General features: G+C 38.2%; 1 protein-coding gene across 1 annotated transcript in view; it reads left to right on the top strand.

Moving 5' to 3' along the window:
* The first annotated feature begins 6 nt into the window (after nt 1-6).
* WDR26 (WD repeat domain 26) overlaps nt 7-17,173 on the top strand; it is a 47,579-nt gene continuing 30,412 nt past the window's right edge. Inside the window, exons 1-6 of the mRNA XM_011929513.1 lie at nt 7-756; nt 2,656-2,755; nt 2,856-2,912; nt 9,747-9,883; nt 14,441-14,538; nt 15,636-15,792. Coding sequence (XP_011784903.1) covers nt 335-756; nt 2,656-2,755; nt 2,856-2,912; nt 9,747-9,883; nt 14,441-14,538; nt 15,636-15,792 — 971 coding nt within the window. The 5' untranslated portion in view covers nt 7-334. The remainder of the gene's footprint in view (nt 757-2,655; nt 2,756-2,855; nt 2,913-9,746; nt 9,884-14,440; nt 14,539-15,635; nt 15,793-17,173) is intronic.

The following is a 17,173-nucleotide window of genomic DNA, read 5'->3' as shown; positions in this document are numbered from 1 at the left end:
CCCCTCCCCCGCCTCGCCCCACCGGCTTCCCACCACGGCCTCTCTCGGCGAGGAAACTCTGGCCTCCGCTTCCTCCTCCTCCGACTCGGACACCGGCGGAGCCTCCCCGCCCCCGCGGAAGAAACCCCGAGCCTCGGCGGCGGAGGGAGCAGGAGAGCCCGGGGCTTCGGCAGGCAGAGCAGGCCTCTCCCCTCCGTCCTCGTCGTCCTCGTCGTCCTCCTCCTCCTCCTCCTCCGTGGTGGTAGTGGTGGGACTCCCCCCGGCTGCTGCCCCTCCCGCCGCCGCTGCTGTCCCCCACCGAAGTAGCGGCCACAGCCTGGTCAGCGGCAGCATCATGCAGGCCAACGGGGCAGGAGGAGGAGGAGGAGGTGGCGGCGGCGGCGGCGGAGGAGGAGGGGGCGGCGGGGGCCAGGGACAGACCCCGGAACTCGCCTGCCTGTCGGCTCAGAACGGGGAGTCGTCCCCCTCGTCGTCGTCGTCCGCGGGGGACCTGGCCCACGCCAATGGGCTCCTGCCTTCCGCCCCCTCCGCCGCTAGCAACAATAGCAACAGCCTGAATGTCAATAACGGGGTTCCCGGCGGGGCGGCCGCCGCATCCTCAGCCACCGTCGCAGCTGCCTCCGCCACCACCGCCGCCTCCTCTTCCTTGGCCACCCCAGAACTGGGCAGCAGCCTCAAGAAGAAGAAGCGGCTCTCCCAGTCAGATGAGGATGTCATTAGGCTAATAGGACAGCACTTGAATGGCTTAGGGCTCAAGTAAGTATCCCTTACCGGCAGCTGGTAATGGACAGACCGAGGGACGGAGGCTCCAGGGGGGTAGGGGAAGCGGGGGAGGGGGGCTTGAAAGAGCTCGGTTAAAGAGAATGAGTACTGGGCACGCAGGGCCCAGTACACAGGAGGACGCAGCTCAGGCCGACCGGGGAGGAGGAGCGGACCTGAAAGGAAATAGGGGGAAATCAATCAGTCTGACAAATTGTGAGATGAGACAGGCGGTTGAGGGGTTAGGAAGGGGTAGGAGAAACCCAAAGAATGACTTCTCCCCACGCACCTTCAGAGCTTAATTGTCTGTCAATAAAGACAGATGCGGGAGTGTGTCTCTCTGTGTTGGGGGAGGGGTGGATTAGAGCTGGTGGAAATAATGAACCTTGGAAGATTTGTTTTTCAAGTGTATCTTGGAGGCATCTTTGTGGGACACCTCCCCACCCCCAACCGTGGCAGACAACAACCCAAGCAAACTACCAATCAGGAAAGACAATCACCTACAAGTGTTTATGGGAACGGAGGGGCTGGGATCATTTGGAAAGAGGTTGTTGAATAAATCTGATGGGAATAATGAAGATAACAGTGTTGATGTCGTTTAAAGGCCCTTGTGTGTGTGTACAAGAGGCCTAACCCTAACTAGTCTGAAATCTCAGTTTAATACCAAGAAGATGATCGCCTCTGAAAAGGGGACATCTGATCTGGTGAATCATTTGTTTTCAAATACAATTTAGGTGGCCTTGTATACCTAACATAGGGTGAGGGTAGACAGCGACCTTGGACAAAAAACACCGTTTTGTATATACACAAAGAAAAACTAAGGGGGTAGAAGGTAGGATTGGTGGGAGTGTCTGATGAAGGAGGTGCAAGAGGCAGAGTCAGAATGAAATGGTTGGGGGGGAGGACGTGCAGCAGCAGTCAGTTTCTTACATTCAGAGTGTAGATTAAGCTCTCAGGCTAGCCGATGTGTACTTTTGCATTTATGGATTTCTTGGGGAGTGGGGAGGAGAACAGAACTTTTTAAAAGTGACATAAGTATTTTGATTTTCAGGCAGATCGTTGCACTGTTTAGCTAAAAATTAAGTTTTAAAGCTGAATTAAGAAAGCATTGAAACATAAGCACAAAAAAAAAAGTGATAAATGAAGGTTCTTAGATACCAGAATACACGACGAAAGAAAATACAGTTGATGAATCTTTTAAGTGCTCAAAAACAAATATGTGGTAGGAAGAATTCACTTTATTCCCTAGGGAAAAGGATTAGTATGAAAACAGATTTTGTAAATGCTAACAGAACATGTTACTGAGACAAGAAGCAAGCTGACAGCAGCAGGAGGAAATAACTCGTGACTGTTTGGAACCTACACCATAGTAAATTTGCTATTTTTAGTATAGAGAGAAAGGGAATGATTTTTGATGCTGGATTTATTTTAATTTTAAAGATTAACCTAGTAGAATTTCTATGCAATATAATACCTGGATATATAAGCTCTTAACTGACACAGGTCGTCTCTGTCACCGTGTGAAGCTAATAATTTTGATCTTTCAAAATGTAGTAACGTAGTATGTAGATCCTGGTTTTTCATTTATTTGACTAGTTGGTTATAGCACATTTTTAGAAATCTTATACTTTATACATTAAATTAAGGCATCAAATGGCACACTAGGAAGAACTTATATTGATTCTGGTTTCAAGAAAGGTTTTTAACTTGACTAGAAAAAAATGTAGGTGTCAGTTTTAAATAAAGTTTGTTTAACCAGGCACATGAAAGCTATTTTTTTCTTCATCATGAGGCTAGGTTAAAAATTTTGCATCTGTTTTCATGGACATTAGTTTATTTGGAAGATTAAAACCCTAAAGTTGGTCAGGTCTGTTTTACACTGTATCTCTCCTGCAGCCAGACTGTTGATCTCCTCATGCAAGAGTCAGGATGTCGTTTAGAACATCCTTCTGCTACCAAATTCCGAAATCATGTCATGGAAGGAGACTGGGATAAGGTAAAGTAGGGCATATAGAGCTGTGTGACTGCTGCTAAAATTACAGATTTGATGTGCATTTTGTGACATTTCTGTTTTTCTTTTATACCAATTTTTACAGGCAGAAAATGACCTGAATGAACTAAAGCCTTTAGTGCATTCTCCTCATGCTATTGTGGTAAGAGGCGCACTTGAAATCTCTCAAACGTTGTTGGGAATAATTGTGGTAAATACACTTTTGTTCTTAGTTTCACATTTATGCTTATTTTAATAGGTTATTGATAACTCTAGGCTTCTGCCTCTTATAAAAAAAAAAAGACCTAAAAGTAGTTAAATTTCATTTAATTTGTGAACTAGGATAAGTATAATGTTTTAAAGTATGAATTTTATATCTTTAAAATCATACATAGTAAATGTGTCATTTGAACTTTATAAATTAAGCTCTACAAAAAAATGTATTGAAAGCTCTTCGTGCTTTCAGTGCTACTAATAGGAGTTTTATGTTTATAGAGTTAAAGATAAATTATACTTTTATTACTTAAAATACTGAATGTGCTGGTTAAAGAGAAAATGTGTTTGGGTGTGTGTATATCCATACAGCCTTAAGAAGCTGATACGTTATCTTTTTTTAATCTTTGGGAATTATAGTTAATTCAAGCCAACTCCGTTGGTATGCTGGCCATTTTCCATTCTTGCATTCCAGTTGTGTGAATTGACAGTGTCAAAGTTTGTATAATATGTATCACTCTGGTGGAGAGTTTGTATGCGGAGTTGACCATTAGGCCCTGCTTACTGGCCTTATTTCCCTGACAAGATCAATTTAGTAGTTTAACCTGTTAGTCTCTTTCATAAATCTTAATGAATCTTTTAGACTTATGGGCTTTAATTCTTCAGTAGATGGTGGTGAGGGAGAGAGGAAATAAGGTTTTTCTAACTGCTGGAGTTTGGAAGCCATGAAGAATCAGCTGCTAGCTGCTGGGTTTTTAACTTCTAGCTGATTCATTTGTTGTCAAAAGCAGTTTCCTGTCTGGGGGTGGGGAGAGAAAGAAGGCAAATAGGAAGTGAAGTAGAGAAACCAGCTGTTTGTTAAATATTAGTAAATGACTATTACATTTTGATTTTTTTTAAAATTGGGTCAAACATTAATCTTTTCTGTCTCTTCCTATAAAAATAGGGCCTTGGTGGTTTTTTTTTGAAATCTTGTTACAAAAGAGTTTTCAAATTCAATGTAATTCTACACAGTAATATAATCCTAGAGAAATGGGCTTCAGGTGAATTAAAGGTTCAGCCAAGCAAGAACAAATACAAGTTCGTTTAAATTGATGATATAGTGTATTATTTTTATTCTTTCATTAAATACCTAAAATATTAAAAATTGTAAACTACTGTTGAGTGAGATGATTGGTAATAAATTAACTTATAAAATAATTCTGTAGTAAAATTTAAAAATAAAAACAGAAGTTAAAATAGTTAAACATGTATATTCAAAGGGATTGGAAATTTTTCATTAACTAAAGTGTCCTCAACTGGTGTGTTTGGGGTTTTAAAAAAAAATACCCAAGTACATTTTATTGAGCAGTTCTTCATAAATTTTTGCTTCTGACTGAAATGAGCTAAAATAAAGACAGTTAGATGGCCAAAATAAGAATTAAGGTTGCTTTCCCGTTGGGCAAGTTAGCACTACTTGTGTGTTGACAATAAAGAGCTTGCCTGTGGACTGTTTTAAAATGTGTGTGATTTCTTGGAGGTTGTTTAAGCTTCACCCAAATTATATCTGTAATTTAGTGGTAAAAAATTTAATAGGCTTACTTCCTATTTTTTTCTTATTTATAGTAATTTGAGAGTTCTGTATTGGATGTCAGTTATGACTATCTTCATTAGAGGCAACATGTAAACTGAAGAAAGATAGTTATGGATAATAAGGAGGAATCCTTTCTTTTTACAGCCTGTTGAGTCTGTAGAACATTCTAGGATCTAATAAAAAAAAAATGGAGATTAAATCTCTTGCTAAGTCTCATGCCATCAAACTGTTTAGGTATTCATACAAAGAAAGGGGTTCCAACTTTTATCTCACTTTAAGCGTTGATGAATCAATTACTTGTAAAGATTCATTTCAGCATTTTTTGAAGTTGCTCTTCATCTCTCTAATTGTGTTTAAATTTACTTTTCTCATCCATTGCATCTCCAGAAGAGAATCTAATATAAGCTTAAATTTGTAATAATATCTTAGGAGACAACTATTAGGGTTTCTTTAAACATAATTATTTTAATTGTATACCCAGGCACATTGATGGCTTAGTCTAGACTAAAATTGTACTTTATTTTTTAAGCATGAATGTTTTCATTGACCCAATCCACTCTCCCTACAGCCTACTCCCTTTGTTTTTTTTGTTGTTGTTGTTGTTGTTTGTTTGTTTGAGACAGAGTCTCACTCTGTCGCCCATGCTGGGGTACAGTGGCGTGATCTCGGCTCACTGCAACCTCCGCCTCCCAGGTTCAAGTGATTCTTCTGCCACAGCCTCCGAAACAGCTGGGACTACAGGCGCACGCCACCATGCCCGGCTAATTTTTGTATTTTTAGTACAGACGGGGTATCACCATATTGGCCAAGCTGGTCTTGAACTCCTGACCTTGTGATCCGCCCACCTCAGCCTCCCAAAGTGCTGGGATTACAGGTGTGAGCCACCGCACCCAGCCATTTAAATGGTTTCCAGTTAAATGGTACTAGGAATGGCAGAAGTTGCTCTCATGAATCATCTTTTTTTTTTTTTTTTTTTTTTTGAGACTGAGTTTCTCTCTTATTGCCCAGACTGGAGCGCAATGGCGTGATCTCGCCTCACCGCAACCTCTCCCTCCCGGGTTCAAGAGATTCTCCAGCCTCAGCCTCCCAAGTAGCTGGAATTACAGGTGTCCATCACCACGCCCGGCTAATTTTTTTGGTATTTTTAGTAAAGATGGGGTTTCACTGTGTTGGCCAGGCTAGTCTCGAACTCCTGACCTCAGGTGATCCACCTGCCTCAGCATCACAGAGTGCTGGGATTACAGGCGTGAGCCACCGTGCCTGGCCAAATCAGCATTTTTTAGTTTGGATTCAAGTATACTTAGCCATTTCTGGGTAATTTGGATGGGTATACGAGACCAATAATAGAAAACTTTTTTTATGTCTAGAAATATTTGGTTATTTTTTAATGTAGTGGAAATATGCTTAACAAAAATTGGCATCTATAATTAACTAGTATATTTTAAAGTCAAATAGGAGTTTTGAGAGCCAAGTTTATATATAATTTATTTCCCCTTTTCTCTGAGAAATCATGATTTAATTGATAAGATTTGGTTATAACCTTACTCCAGAGTTAGAATCACTACTGAATTAGCTAGGAGGCCACCCTTGAGAACCAAACTTTCTGAGTATCATAATTTCTGGGTTTTTCTTTCATGTTGAGTTCAGTTTAATCATATGGAAGCAAAGGAAGGGATAAAGCAATTCAGTATTGGGTGGACTAGGGTAGCAACCGCAGAATTGACAATGTGAAACTATCATTCAAGCTTTTCCTAGTCACTTAACAATTTCAAATTTATTAGATATTAAAATGGAGAAGGAGATCTTGCTGAGCCCAGAGATGGTGAAAAATCATTAGAGACCAGAAATAATCTCTTAAGAGGTCTAATTGGGAGCTGGGGAAAGACATAAAGGAGAGTTTATTTTCCTAATATTTTTCTATCTTTATTTCTTCAAGATTTGTTTTAAACATAAACATTAGTAGAGCCCTGTCCCCATCTCAGCAAGCTTTAATTTTGTCTGATTTTTACAGTGTTTTCAGTATTTAGCATTATTTGTTAATTATAGGGTTTTTGCTTTCTTGAGATTATATTTACATTTTTGTGCTTTAAATTTTGGGAGGTAAAATACAGTTTTACTCCCCACCCTTATCATATGTGTCAAATATTTCAACTGATTTTTTGGAGAATAAGCATTTTCTCTCAGATCTCTAGCTGTTCTTGGCCAGCAGCATGTTAATTGCCATGCACAATACCAGGATTTGATATCTGTTTGAGAATATTCTTGGTCTTGATCTGGATAAAATGACTCATAAGAAATGCTCTTGTGCTACTTTTATAGCATTCCCTGTATATACAGAAATACATGTTTATATTGGCTTCTCTCAGAGTTTTAGTCAGCCTTTCTCTGTTCTCCTGCCCCGCCTCTGCCCCATAGAAAGAGAGTAACATGTTGTATCAAGATCTTAGTGGGAAAATAAGGGGGAAACAGCACTTTGGGCACTGTCCCTACACACATTGGAATGGGGGAGGGATGGGCATAGGAACCTAATGATTGATACCAAAAAATATATAAATATTAAGTAAATAAAAAACTTGCCCTGAAATTTTTTTTTAAGTCCCTCAATTCCCAATTACTAAGAAAATCTAGTGAAGAAATTACATCACATGCTCTGGCCAGTTCCATGTGGCATTTAAATGAAAAAGTTCTGCAACTGAATATGATTTTCAAGTTTGAATTTAAAAAATACCACAAAACGGAATGAAACTTTTTTTGGGGGGGGACAGTTTTGCTCTTGTTGCCCAGGCTAGAGCGCAGTGGCACAATCTCGGCTCACTGCAACCTCCACCTTCTGGTTTCAAGCAATTCTCCTGCCTCAGCCTCCCAGCAAGCTGGGATTACAGGCGCCCGCCACCACGCCCAGCTAATTTTTTTGTATTTTTTTTTTTTTTTAGTAGAGACGGGGTTTCACCATGTTTGTCAGACTGATCTCGAACTGCTGACCTCGTGATACATCCGCCTCGGCCTCCCCAAGTGCTGGGATTACAGGCATGAGCCACCGCACCTGGTGGAATAAAACTTTTAACATTTTATTGATAAATGAAAATATATGAGGTCTTCATTTCATAGTTGGATTTTTTTCAGAAGCTAAAATGGTGCAAATATCCAGAATAACCTCAAATATAACATTTTTTTATTTTTAGTTGTTTTTTTTTTTTGCATTGTTTAGTTTTTGCTTTCTGTGACCAGATGAATGTCAAAGTTTTTTCATTTAACATAGAAAGGTTAGAAAGGTTAACTTCAGGCTATATGTATAGTAATGTACTTTTCAGGGCATCTTGGTAATTAATGTATTTCTGAAACATCCATTAGTCATTCTAAATTTATATGTAAAATTTGGTAAGTGTAATTTTCCTAGAGTTACAGGAGTGTCTCTGTTTGAATTTTTTTCTGTTCCTTAGCCATATATTTAAGATGAGATTTGTATCAAGCATAAGGAATGTATCTTATAAAGGATGTATTGAAATACATGCCTAACTTAGAGGGTTTATTATTGCTTGCTTTCTCTAGAAACCACTTTTATAAGCTTATAATTTATATCTCTCTTCTAAATACTCCTTGATAGAAAATCTTGTAGAGCAGTTTATTACACTGTTAATTCTACAAATAAATGGTAATTTCTCCACAGCATTTCGTGACAGCAGTGTACTTTTTTATGGTTTTAAAGTAAGCATTTTGGGCCAGGTGCAGTGGCTCATGCCTATAATCCCAGCACTTTGGGAGGCCAAGGTGGGCAGATCACTTGAGGTCAGGAGTTCGAGACCAGCCTGGCCAACATGGCAAAACCCTATATCTACTGAAAATACAAAAATTAGCTGGGTGTGGTGGCGGGCACCTATAATCCCAGCTACTTGGGAGGCTGAGGCAGGAGAACCGCGTGAACCCAGGAGGCAGAGGTTACAGTAAGCCAAGATGGCACCACTGCACTCCAGCCTGGACCACAGTGAGACTCTGTCTCAGAAAAGAAAAAAAGCATCTTACAAACAAGAAAAATTATACTTTAAGTGGGCTTTTAATTTTAAGTGGGCTTGAGATCTTTACCACTGTATTCCTAGGAGTCTCTGAATATAACTAACATTCCCTACCTACGACTTTTCTGTTTACATCAATTGACTTGCTCAAGCTCCACAAGTACCAAATAATGATGAAAAGTTCCCTCCAAACTGTGGTCCTTAATTAGGTTTAAGGTTTAAAAGAAGTTTTGAAATATTTATAAACATCCCTTTTCTCTTATAAAAAACTGCTAAGATTGTGACCAAGTTAAAAGTAAAATAATAAAGTAGCATTTAAAAGTATTAAAGTCAAAAACACAGTTCAGGAAAAAAACTAAATGTGAAAGTGTCTCACAATAAAGCTAGAAAGTGGTTATAGGTTTAGGGGAGAAAAGAGCTAATAATAATTTCCTGTTCTTCATTTTTAAATGCATTAGGGATCAGATTGTCAGAAATACACAAGTACCAATATAGAATCTTTTTAAAAACCTTTCAGTTCAACCATCTAATGTAGACATCCCTTAATAGCTGCCTAGAAGAGAGTGAGTGCATCAAGCTTATGCTTGGCCACGTTAGTCGTAGGAAACTCAATACTTTGCATACCAACTTGTAGTCCATTTGTTGGACAGCTCTTAACCTTTGATAAGCCAAAATAAGACACTTTTCTACTTCTCCTGAGTGTTTCTAGTTCTGCTTTCTGGTCTACTTAGTCCCTCTTTCACATTGTTACTTAAGTAGTTCATTTGCTGTTTTTTTCTCTAATCTTCTCAAAACTTGTTGCATAAAACCCCCCAATGCCCTAGTTATAAAGTCATACTTTTTAAAAAGCAAATTTCAAGTATTTGGAATAGTTCTAATTTTTTATACAAGAACTAAAATTCTAGGAAATTGCTTTGAGAGGAGAATTCATTTTTTCCAAGGCTGATACTTCGATCACTAATGATCTAGTCTAATTTGAGATTATTTGTTCAAAGCAGAGTTTTAGTAAAATGTGGAATTGAGCAAAGTCACATTTAATCTACTGTGGCTCTACTAAACTATTTTGAGTCATCTTGAAGCTTTATAAAAAGTTATTTCAAAGGGCATAGTAGAATGGTTTCTACTGTTCTGTTTAGGCACAAACATTTTCTGAAACTTCCATCAACTTTTTTCCCCTGACTGCTGCTTTCTGTCATGTCAGAGGATGAAGTTTTTGCTGCTGCAGCAGAAGTACCTAGAATACCTGGAGGATGGCAAAGTCCTGGAGGCACTTCAAGTTCTACGCTGTGAATTGACGCCGCTGAAATACAATACAGAGCGCATTCATGTTCTTAGTGGGTAAGGAAACTGAGTTCTTGAACTCAGGTTAATGGAGGGCCAAAGTTATATTTCTTTAACATTTTTCCAAAATATAAATACTTGATTATTGCTAAATTCTTAGATATTTATCTAGGTAAACTCACTCCTGTGTGGATGAACTATTTTGGTCATCCTAGGAAACTTCAGATTAGGGTAGAGATATATTTGGGTGAAAGGGAGAAGAAAATATGTATTGCCTGTGAAATGCTATTTTAAAATCTTCTATGAAAACCCAATTACATTCCAAGGACAGCTTTTGTAGTTAAAAACAAAATAAAAATCATATGATATGGATCATGGTAAACAACGACATTTCCAGTATTGGTGCACACTAACTTTTTAAGTGAATACTTGTCATGTGCCAGGCCCTTGCTAAGCTTTTCACATAAACAACCTCGTTTAATCCTCACATCAACATCAGTCCTTTTTTGGGGTATGAAGGGTAGAGACAGGGTCTCACTATGTTGTCCAGTGTGGTCTCAAACGCCTGTGATCTTCCCACAGTGTTGGGATTACAGGCATGAGTCACTGTACCTGGCCACATTAATCCTTACAATGTTAGATTACCCAAAGGTTTGATCCTGGGCCTCCTTTTTATTCTCTATCTACATGCTCTTTTTAGGTAATCTCATTCTATACCATGCCTTCACATACTGTCTGTATACCGGTGACTCTTTACTTTCTTACATGAAGTGACAATGTATATATCTAGTGGCATACCTGACATTCTCCACTTGGATGTTTAATAGATATCTATCTCAGTTTTATGAGGCTGGAGTGCAGTGGCACAATCATAGGTTACTGCTGCCTCCAGTTTCTGGACTCAAGCCATCCTCCTGCTTCACCCTCCTAAGTAGGTAGGATTTCAGGAAAACAAAATTCTGGATTCACCGCTTCATGATAAATACACTCAACAAACTAGGAATAGAAAGGAACTTCCTTGACCGAGTAAAGGGCATTAATGAAAATTCACAGTGCTGGCAGTGAAAGACTGAAACCTCTCTCCTTGTGATCAAGAATAGGACAGTGATGTCTACTCTTGCTACGTCTGTTCAACATTGTATTGGAGGTTCTAGCCAGGGAAATTAGTCAAGAAAAAGGAATAAAAGGTTGAAAAGGAAAAAGTAAAACTATCTCCATTTAAAGATGTCATGATTTTATATAAAGAAAATTTAAGAAATCCACTAAAAAACTCTGAGAACTAATAGGCAAGTTCAGCAAGGTTGTAGGACACAAGATCAATATACAAGAATAATGGTGTTTCTAAAATCTTAACAATTAATAATTTAAAAAATTGAATTAAGAAAACAGTGTTATTTACACTAGTATAAAAAAGAATAATTTAGGAATAAATTTAACCCCTATAGACCTGTGCCACTTCTAGCATATTGCAAGATCTTCAACCCAGTTGCTGAAGGGAAAAACTTAAATCTCATACTGCTTTTTCTTTATCTTTTAACTTTGACATGTATGGCCTAATTCTGAAACATCTCAAATTTTCATTTCTCTGAATCTCCAGTTTCTAGCCTAGTTAAGCCATGGACATCTCTTCTAGAATATTATAGTAGCTTCCCACCTAGTTAAATTGTCTTCACTCTTAATTTTTTTTTTTTTTTTGAGACAGAGTTTCACTGTTGTCACCCAGGCTGGAGTACAATCTCAGCTCACTGCAACCTTCACCTCCTGGGTTCAAGTGATTCTTCAGCCTTGCCTCCTGAGTAGCTGGGATTGTAGGCATGTGCCACCACACCCAGCTAATTTTGTATTTTTAGTAGAGATGGGGGTCTCCCCATGTTGGCCAGGCTGGTCTCGAACTTCTGACGTCAGGTGATCCACCTGCCTCAGCCTTCCAAAGTGCTGGGATTATAGGTGTGAGCCACTGTACCCGGCTTCACTCTTAATTTCTTAACAATGCGTATTTCACACAGTAGCCAGATGAATAAGCAAAACCATAAATGAAGTCTTCACTCCCTTACCACTGGCTCTCCAGCAGTCTTAAAACCCAAAATCTCTGTGCAAGGCTACAAAAACCCTGATCCTTTTCTACCATGTTTTTCTTTATTGATTACTGTACAGTGACACTCGTGCTCTTTTTGTTCCTTCACTTGCCACCCCTTAAGGCATTTGCACTGCTTGTCCTCTCCATCTGAAATGTATGTTCCCCAGTCTTTGCATAGCTGGGTACTCCTTGTTTAGTTCCCAGCCCGAGCATCATCTTCTCCCGAGATTACCCACTGGGTATTCTCGTCACATTACTCTGTTTTTAATTTTTTTCTTTATAGCATATTTCACTATATGATACGATTTCAGCATCAAGAACAAATATGTGACACATGATTTGTAAATACAAAATGATGAACAAAAGAATGGGCCCAAGATAAGGGCCCATTCCTTGCATGTAGGGAAACTGAGCCTCAAAGAAGTTAAGTAGCCAGCACAATATAAAGCTAATAATTCAGAAAGCAGTTCTCAAAGCCTGGTTTGACTGATTCCAAAGTCATTGGTCTTACCCATTATCACATCTTGTAACAGTAAATTCTACAGGTTTTTTGTTTGTTGTTTGAGATGGAGTCTGGCTATGTTGCTTAGACTGGTCTTAAACTCATGCCCAAGCAGTCCTTCCACCTTGGCTTCCCAAAGTGCTAGGTTTACAGGCATGAGCCACCATACCTGGCCTGCTAGATGTTTTGATATGGTAGCTGACAAATTATCTTATTCTGATTACTTTTTTTTTGAGACAAGAGTCTCATTCCATTACCCAGGCTGGAGTGCAGTGGTGCAATCTCGGCTCACTGCAGCCTCCACCTCCCTAGTTCAAGCAATTCTGCCTCAGCCTCCCAAGTAGCTGGGATTACAGGTGTGTGCCACCATGCCCAGCTAATTTTTTTTTTGTATTTTTAGTAGAGATGGCATTTCACTGTGTTGGCAAGGCTAGTCTCGGACTCCTGACCTCAGGTAATCGCCTGCCTCACCTCCCAAAGTGCCGGGATTATAGGCATGCTGATTACCTTTTTAATGCAGTATCTGATTTCTTTGTCATCAGAATATCATTCACATGATTTTTTTCCTGCTCTTGAGTCAGAACATATAATTTAGTCACATGGGTTTTATTCTGAAGCAAACCCTGAGTTTTTTACCTAAGGAAATGGCCCGAAGGTGGCAAGATGTGGAACTGGGATCAGAACCCAGAGTTTCTCCTACTCAGTCCAATGTCCTTTTAGTTATACTGTAAACAGAAATTCTTTTGAAACGTTAAGATTTAATGTGTATTTTCACAAGGACATAGAAGCAATCGTAAGTCATTTTTTTTAATTTTAAAAATAAACATTTTAAAATAATTATTGATAATAAACTTTGCCCAAAAGAAGTTATTTTAGAAACAAAATATTCACAACAGCAAACTTCCTATAGAGTAATTTGAGTATTGAGTATAATTACTTACATTATTAAGTTTTTTTGATCAGCTAAAGCACTATTTATGTAGTAAATAATGAGAAGTAGTTCTGCTGTTTGGGAAGAGACTATTAAATCATTTAGATTCTAAACGAAATATGCTTTATGCAGTTAAGAAAGGGAGGGAGTGATACTAATGTTAACTGAGAGGTATAGCAGGTAGTAGACTAAGTACTTAATATGCTTCATCTTCAAGAATCCTCATTACCCTATTTAATATTCTTTTTACAAGTGAGAAGAAGAGATTTGTCTGGCAGAGCATGAGACAAAATAGCAGGAGAGTTACTTGCCAGGTCTAATCTCCATGTTTAAATAATACCTTCACTTCTTTTACTTTCAAAGCGCATTCTTCTGGGAAGAGCCAAAACCAGGTCAGGGTCACACTCCCAGCAGGGGACCCTCATGTATTCTCCAGAATCTGTGAACTTTAGCTTTTATTCCACCTTCTTTACATACAGTGAGCAATAAAACAGTTCCCCAATTTTGTGCTCTGGGATCTCAGTATCTTTCACAAGATGACACAAGAATGATTATCCAGTTATACTGTTTCTTGAATGATGTTTATTCTAAAGTCTTGAAGGTATGTTCTTTGGGTTTTATTTTACTCTTCAGAAGTAGTTAAGTTAGCCTAGTGGTTAAGAGCAAGTTCTACAGCTAGAATGCCTGAGTTTATATTCCTGCTTTGCCTCTTAACCCTAGGCCAGTTACTTAAGCTTTCTGTGCCTTGGTTTCCTCATTTATAAAAATAGAATAATAATAGTGCTTACAGAGTTGTTATAAACATTAAAGGAAGTAATATGTGTTGAGTGCTATAACAGAACTTGCACAATAAGAGCCATATATAATATATAACAATAGCACAAGAATATGTTATGTTAGTAGGTAATATATATTTAGATGTTGTTACTTACATTTTAGTAATTATATGCAGGTGCCAGATTATATTAATGAATTGAGTCCACTGTAGAAATTTCTTGATATGTATTAGTAAGAAGCAGATAGCCAGATGGTCAATACTTTTCAATTATATTTATTTCAAAGAAATGGGTTTGATATTGGTTGCTTTCTCTGTTGTATTTTTAGGTATCTGATGTGTAGCCATGCAGAAGACCTACGTGCAAAAGCAGAATGGGAAGGCAAAGGGACAGCTTCCCGATCTAAACTATTGGACAAACTTCAGAGTAAGAGTCTTAATTTTTTATGTTTCTGTGTTTTCTCTTAGATTATGAATGGATACAGTGATCAATTAGGAAGACATATCTAGACATACTTTTATTGAGTGGTTAGAAGAGGGAGAATCTGTTTTTTCAGACTCTGTCATGGAGTCTAAGAAGCTAACCTCAGGAGTCAGTGAAAGGGCACTGGTCCCAGAGCAGCCCTTCTTTCATTTGTATTATGTGGTGATGCCCCCCCTTAAGATTTTGTTTGGGGGAAAAGTGCTGTGTTTAGAGAAAAAAATATGTAAACCACAGTTTTAAGTCACAAGTGCTTTAAAGATTTTGATTTCAATAGTAAGGCCCAGGTTTCTTTAGGTAAATTGTTTTATTCTCCCCCCCCATGTTATGTTTATTCTAGATTGTAATGCGGGTTTCATTTTTGCTGTATTTTTATGTAAAAGATGTTGTTCTCTCTGCAAATTATATGATTCTATAATTTTGATGTTGAGATGACAGTGACGATCCTAAGAATCACAAAGCCATGCATTTGGGGAGGTATAAGGCATTCAAGGACTGCAATAGGTTGATACTGATATCAAAACAGTAGTTACTCCCTGAATTCACACAGTATCTTTGACATTTGGAGTAATTTGTACTTGATCTTAGCCAAAAGGCCAAAAAGCGATTTTTAGAGCAGTTTGATGGGAACTAGAGCTTGACCTGTTGCAGCATTTTCCAAAATTTTGCTCTTTGTTAAGTGGAGATTTTACTTACACCTGGTCTCCTTCCGGTATATGATAATTATCTGATACTCTCTTCATTGTTGTCTTCTTTTTCTTCATTTTGTTGTTGTTATTCCCCGCTTACCTCTCCCTGCCCCTAGAAAGTCCACATACAAAATAAACCCCTCCCACCCAAGTAGATCCAATTCTATGAGCAACATAACTATTGCTGCTGACAAATATTGGTAAAGCTCACATATCACATAACCCAGAACTTCTCTATTTAAGGAGTAGATACTATTGGGGTAGGAACAAGTACAGCAGAAGATGAGCAAATGTCTTAAATAAAAGTTTACAGTTTATTATTATTTCTCTTTTTTAAAATATCTTCTATTAAAGCGTATTTACCACCATCAGTGATGCTTCCCCCACGGCGTTTACAGACTCTCCTGCGGCAGGCGGTGGAACTACAAAGGGATCGGTGCCTATATCACAATACCAAACTTGATAATAATCTAGATTCTGTGTCTCTGCTTATAGATCATGTTTGTAGTAGGTAAGAGGAAAACTTCTTATATTCTGAAATAGGCTAACATTTTACAAACTCAATGATGAACTTATTTTAGTTTTCTTTTTTAGAGTCTTGTCCTGTAGCTATATAACAGTTCATGTCTGACTTAACATTTGTTCACAAGTAAAACTAGAACTATGAAAATTGAAAATTATGAGAAATTTCTGTATGTTTATATAGTAACCATACCTTGAGAACTGAAGTTGGGAAGCCAGTTTTTCATTATCTATAGGTTTGGTTACTCGTTTTCTGTGTCTGACAATTTAACTATGTCCCAAATTATTTACTGCACATAAAGATCATGGTAATACTTTTTTCTTAATGAAAGTTCTGCTTTTTAGTAGAAGATGGACTCTAAAAATGGTTAAAACAACAGCTATTACTAACTTATAGTTATGGTTTTTTTACTGTCTCTACCCGTGTCCATAATTCAACTTGTAAGAATTCAGGCTTCTCTTTTGAAATTAGGAGTATTTTGAATAAAAATATACCTACTATTTTAATGGTCTCTAAAATTAAAGTATAGCTTTATTTTGTTCTTGATGTTTTTATTGGTTTCTTTTTTAGACATAGTCTCTCTCTCTCTCGGCCCAGGATAGAGTGCAGTGGCACGATCATAGGCCACTGTATAGCCTTAGGCTCAAGTAATCCACTCACCTCAGCCTTCTGAGTAGCTAGGACTATATAGGCATGCACTACCATGCCTGGCTAATTCTTAAAATTTTTTGTAGAGATGGGGTCTCTCGCCCCTACTGGTCTTAAATTTCTGGCCTCAAGCAATCAGTACGTCTGTCTTGGCCTCCCAAAGCACTGGGATTACAAGCATGAGCCTCCATGCTAGGCCTAAAGCATACCTTTAATTTTAAGATATCAAATAACAAATTGTGAAATATTTCAGACTTCAAGAATGAAATAATTTGGATCTGATGAACCAAACAGAATAGAGAATAGCTGCAGTGCATGTGCTCAGTTGCTTTTACCAGTGATATCAAAGAACTAATGAAAATAATATAAATAAGAACAAAAGCATATTAAGTGTAAGGGCTTTGGAATAACGAGGAACTTCTGAATAACCATAAAAATTGTCTATATATGCATATTTCTACTGTTATTTAAAATAGGTTTTTACATATGTATAAACCACTTTTGTAACTATTGAGTTTTTACCTCACTCTCCCTACTTGAAATACAGAAATAATAATTGTTTGAGATATTGGCCTTAAATTACTTAAAAGGGTTATTTAATCTTAAAGTATTGAATTATTACTTGGTACCTATCTTAAATGTTCTACAAGAAAGTGATTAGAAATTTTTTTCCGGCCGGGCGCGGTGGCTCAAGCCTGTAATCCCAGCACTTTGGGAGGCC

This window comes from Colobus angolensis, unplaced genomic scaffold, assembly GCF_000951035.1.
Source record: "Colobus angolensis palliatus isolate OR3802 unplaced genomic scaffold, Cang.pa_1.0 Scaffold81, whole genome shotgun sequence".
Lineage (NCBI taxonomy): Eukaryota > Metazoa > Chordata > Mammalia > Primates > Cercopithecidae > Colobus > Colobus angolensis.
Note: the sequence above shows the minus strand (reverse complement) of the source record. Positions and strands in the feature narration are given on the sequence as shown.